Source organism: Durio zibethinus, chromosome 2, assembly GCF_047325235.1.
Source record: "Durio zibethinus cultivar Kanyao isolate XHJ-2024 chromosome 2, ASM4732523v1, whole genome shotgun sequence".
In the NCBI taxonomy this organism is placed as follows: Eukaryota; Viridiplantae; Streptophyta; class Magnoliopsida; order Malvales; family Malvaceae; genus Durio; species Durio zibethinus.
This window is the reverse complement of record NC_143163.1, coordinates 33,249,883-33,255,051: the sequence shown is the minus strand read 5'-3', so window position 1 is coordinate 33,255,051 and position 5,169 is coordinate 33,249,883. Positions and strand designations below refer to the sequence as shown.

The 5,169-nt window shown below is 36.2% G+C and overlaps 1 protein-coding gene across 1 annotated transcript; it reads right to left on the bottom strand.

The window, feature by feature from the left end:
* Window positions 1-1,030: 1,030 nt before the first annotated feature.
* PIRL3 (plant intracellular ras group-related LRR 3) lies at window positions 1,031-3,540 on the bottom strand. The gene is made up of 3 exons (XM_022920425.2): window positions 2,856-3,540; window positions 2,130-2,296; window positions 1,031-1,993 (listed from the first exon to the last, which is right to left on the bottom strand). The coding sequence occupies exons 1-3, from the start codon at window positions 3,426-3,428 to the stop codon at window positions 1,345-1,347; spliced, it is 1,389 nt and encodes a 462-aa protein (XP_022776160.1). The 5' UTR covers window positions 3,429-3,540; the 3' UTR covers window positions 1,031-1,344.
* Between the last annotated feature and the right edge of the window lie 1,629 nt (window positions 3,541-5,169).

Below are 5,169 nucleotides of genomic sequence, written 5' to 3'. Positions count from 1 at the left end.
AAAAAGGCTTGTTGGAGTTTGTAGGTTCTATTATGATGGTTAATAGATTTCCTTTATGGGAAATTATTCAGTTTTCATTTAGGAAATTGGATTTAAGAGGAGATTTAAATTTAAAATTTAGCATATACAAATAGGACCTTATTAATTATTCTCAAATTCATAAATTTGTTGTATGTTTATTTAGCAATAAATTAATTGAAACATCTATATCTATTTGAGAATTTGAAATTCGCATTCTTATACTTTTTCAAATTTATATTCATATTGAATCTTAGTTAATTGTGGATAATTTGTATATTTCATACTCACAATTTATATAACAAATCAAATCCAATTTCAATTTTACTCTTTTAAATCCGTCTTTCCAAACATAACATCCAGGAATAGGCAAGTTTAAGAAAACAACCTTGTCCGACTATGTTGTAAGATCATTATCATAAAAGAAAACTAGAAAAAAGAATATTAAGTTTTAACACTGTTTTTAGTAGCATGAGAGATGCATAACACATCTACTTTCATTTGGATGACCCTCAATTATTACTTAATTAGTATACTATCTGCAGATTTTGATGGCTTGTGCAGCCATTTATTATTACTACAGACACTTTTTAGAAATTCAAGTATTGATATTATTTTTTAAAGGCATTCTCATGCTAAAATACTGTTCACTTTTTTTCGTTCGTAAATATCTTGTTCAACTTCAATTTCATGCTTTAAACCCAGAAAAGAACAAACGCCGAATTGAAAATTCCAAGCAAATTGGAGGAAGAAATGATAGGCAAAAAGGCCTAAAGTAAGAAAAGAAACAGAAACAAGAGGGAATAAGAACAGACCTGGACAACAAGAGCTGAGTCCATAGGCAGTTAAAATCTTGAATGGAGAATTTCTCAAATAATAATTGGTTTTAATTTTAAAGAGACATCAAATTATGATTATAGAAGGGTGAAGTGAGAAATCGTTTCAATAATACGCAAGAAAACCGAGAAACAGGGGAATTTAGTTTTTCATCGCGAAGGAAATAAACAGCCAGTCAAAAGATAAGTACCCTACCAGAATCAGATACATACTCGGATTTAGTATTCATTTTGGGGTTGGGAGCTTAAAGGAGCCACTGGGGGACACTTCCAAAGCCACTTCATTCAAATCTCAACACGTCCGTTCAGTTCTCACGAATATATGTAGGGAAATACAACGTATCCTCTTTATTACAGAGCACATTTACACAGATCGTACTTGTAGATGCAAAGCTGCTCTCTTAGGTGGACCAACAGCACTCGTAACAACTATATATGCGACAAATTTATGTACACAACCTCCCAGAAAATTATGCTGACCCCCAAGAAATCACAGTTGTTGATCCAGATATGGATCCCTAGGAGTCTTTGGCCCGCTCAGATATCCTCCAACACGTTGGGAAACCCCAGAGACAACGTTACTCACCAATGAAGTTCCCCATGACAACCATCCCGTCTGAGCTTGCTGATTACTTGTTTCAAGAGTCATTCTCCTTTGCTCCTCTGTGATTATGTCGTGCCACCTCTTAGACATAAACTCTTTGACAGCATCAGCTCCCTTATTTGCTATCTCCATTGGAGGCACTATGAGTGGATTCTGGTCCAAATTGAGCTTTGATAGTTTTCCAAGGCGGCCAAATGTGTAAGGTAGAGCTCGGATTTGATTGTTGCTAAGATCAAGTTCCCTGAGATTAATTAGATCACTAATAGTTTCAGGAAGGTCTGTGAAGTCATTAAAATTACTACTTAGGTTCAGGACTTCAAGGTTTGTCATTCTCCCAATCACTTGAGGCACGCCATGAAGCTCATTGAAATGAGCATCCAGATATCTCAGGGACCTCATTTCACAGATTGATGTTGGCAGGAAGCGGAGCTTATTCAGCTGGATTGAGAGCTTTTCAAGATTTAGGAGTCCATACCCAATGTTTGTTGGCAGACATGACAAGTTGTTAAAGCTTGCATCCAACTCCAGCAGTGAACTAAAAAGAAAGATGAACTTAACCTTCAGAGAAAAACCAAGAGCAAAGGAGCAGGAAAGGAAAGAAACAAAAGCTGCTAAGAAATGTAAGTGGAGAACAAAACCAATACAAGATTAAACAGAAAATAGCGTAATACCTGCATCTAGCAATGCTTTCAGGAAGGGCATTTAGCTTGTTTCCAGACACATTGAGGATCCTCAGATTAAGCAACAAGCCAATGGAGTCAGGCAGATATTGCAAGAGATTGGAAGATGCGTCAAGCTCCTCGAGTTTCTTGAGCCCTCCTATTGAATCAGGAATGACCTGGTTCCCACCCGCAAAGCACAAAAACACCAAATATTCTTACCAAAATGAATTCTAGCAGACTCAAAAATATTGTCCATATTATTCACTGATCATTATTATATTTATTGCATTAACCAATAATTATAGGTTATTTACTGATAGTGTGAATAACAAATCTACCCATATTATTAAAATTAACATATTAAGATAACTATAAGATAGCAGAAGACTTTATCTAAAAGATAAAGCAGGTCTTTCGTGCAAAACATAGGATCGAAATAGCAATTTACTCATCCTTATGAATTACATAACATTGTTGCAACAGGCAATAATGCATTTTGAATTCAATAGCTTAAAGGAAACAATGAGCTGCCAATTGCCAAGCTGTTATCAAAGTATTTAGTTGATCAATTGATACAAGATTTACTAAGAACAAGAAGAACCAACTATAATTCTTAATTGAAACCTCCCAATTTTCGTAATTTCATTGACAAGCCAGAACCTGGAATCGATTTTCAAACAGAAAAAAAAAAAAAAAAAAAAAAACCAAAAGAAAATGAGTGTAAGCATATAATACCTCTATCTGGTTATTGGAAAGATTGAGATAAACCAAACCATGAAGTTTCCCAAAGGCCTCAGGCAACAGCCTCAACTGCCTCCCAGAAAGCTCAACTCTTTCAACCACCCCATTCTCAGCTTCTTTCAATATCCTTACAACTTCCTCATTTACTTCATCTTCACCTCCCATTTCTTCCATAGCCGACCGGTAAATACGAGTCAGGTTCTCCTCCACCTCAGTCAACTGTCTCTCGTAATCCTCGTGCATCTCTTCCATTCTGATCACCGCCTTGTATATCTCGGCCTCCCCCGAGGAAGATTGGGTTTCTTGTATCTGGGTAATCTTGGAGCGGGCGGAGGAGACTGCTGATGGGTCGGGTCGAGAACCTAGGGAGCGGAGGAGGAAGTGGGTTTGGGTGACAGTGGCAGGGATGGATTGCGAGAGTGAAGCAAGGATTCTAGGGTCGGTTAAATGGGGGAAATGGGTGAATAAATTATGGTGGGTCTGGGGAGGGAGTGATGGGTAAGTGTAGGGATCTTGTTCGGAAAGGATGTAAGACAGAATCGGGAACTTTGAAAGATTAGGATCCATTTAGCTGTTCTTTCTTGTAGGAGAAGAAGAAAACAGGAGAAGGGGGGCAGCGCCGAGAGAGAACGATGAAGGAGTGCTTGACAGGATGGGGATGACTATGAGCTCTGTCTCCGTGGACATGTGTAGCATTGCAAATGTTTACCTTGTCATGATTGACCCGGTTTTGCGGTTTTCTTACGTTCGCATCATTGATCGATTCTTGGGGCTTTGGGTTTCTATTCCTTTTCGGGCTAATAGTGGGTCTTACAAATTCTTAACGTTGGGCTTATCATTTGGAGAGGAAGGCCTGGGAGCTTCATCAGAATTGGATGAAAGTCCATTTCGGTGTTTGATCCAGTTTGAAACTATACCATATAAAAGTCGGACAGGTTCCAACAACTTTTAACATGTAGTATGCTCTTTTTCTTATTGTATAATTCGAATCTGTTAGGAGATTTTGAAACGGTAAATTTTGGTAAATTCATTTAGTCTGACGTAAATAACCTTACTTTGATTGATACGGAGAAAGAACATTCTTAACAACGCCCAAGAATCCTAAAAAAAATAAACAAAGCTTCGCTGAATGTATGTCACAGACTACAACCTGACATCCGCGTAACATCATTGCCACTACATTATTTACAATTTGGGATTTTGGAGAGATCTCTCTTCTCTCAGTATAGTGCCTTTGGCCTATCATCAATGATCTAATTCATGATTCAACCTTCCAAATAAAAAATTAAGTAAAATGATCCAGAGATGCAATTACTGCTTTCTTTTCTCAATCTTTCTTAAAGCAACAGGTACTAGATTCTCTTCTCATTCTCTTGCGATCAACTGCTTCAGACTCTCTTTTGTCATCAACTCATCATCATCTGAAGCATCATTAAGCAACACCAATAATACATCCATATATAATAAATACCAGCGGCTTTTTTTCAGTGTTTATTGCATTCAACAGTTTGCAAAGTTGAAATATTATTTCAGATGAGAAGGGCTAACAGTTGAGAAATATCAGACAGTATAATGAGTCTTCACATGCAAATTTCCTCTGTCGAAGAAGTAAGACCCATGTCCAGTGCTTGATCGATCAAATCTACCTCTTGGCATTCTATGTTCAGGATATATGCATTGGTGCACTAACAGTGATTAATCTGGTTTCTAAATAATTAATACCTTTACTGCAATCTAACGAAATTGCCCATTCTCATTGTTCAAGGTTGAAAACTGAAACTCCTCAGGGTCCAGGATAGGAGTCGTTATTGTTGAGAAAACACGCCCAGTAAGCCCAAAACAAGAATAATAACATATAAATATATTCAACTATAAGACTTTTGAAATAAGAAACATCATCAAAAACTTTTTATTCAAAACTTAATAAAAAACTCAATTACACACTTTTTATTCAAAACTTAATAAAAAAACTTAATTACACTCTTTTAATAGCTTACTCAGTTATTCTTTTGGTGTTTAACTATCCAGGATTATCAAATTAAAACCAAAACATCATATAAATCCTTTATATCTTTGTTAAACTTTTGATATGTAATAAAGACAAACTCTCAACTCTTATAACTTTACTTAATTTTCAATGTGGGACTAAAAGATTTAAAGCAAACCTCAATAAATTCTTCTTTAACTTAAATCTCCAAACACTTCAACAGTATCTATAAAGCTGACACGTTTATTCTTCTTCTTTTCCTTCATCACAGGAATCTTAATAATTGAGTATCCATCAAACATGTATAAGTGATTTTTAACC

Coding starts and splice junctions, on each gene's coding strand:
- PIRL3 (XM_022920425.2), bottom strand. CDS start 3,428: ATGGATCCTAATCTTTCAAAGTTCCCGATTCTGTCTTACATCCTTTCC. Junction 2,297..2,855: donor TTTCCAATAACCAGATAGAG/GTATTATATGCT, acceptor GGTGGGAACCAG/GTCATTCCTGATTCAATAGG. Junction 1,994..2,129: donor GAAAGCATTGCTAGATGCAG/GTATTACGCTAT, acceptor CTTTCTTTTTAG/TTCACTGCTGGAGTTGGATG.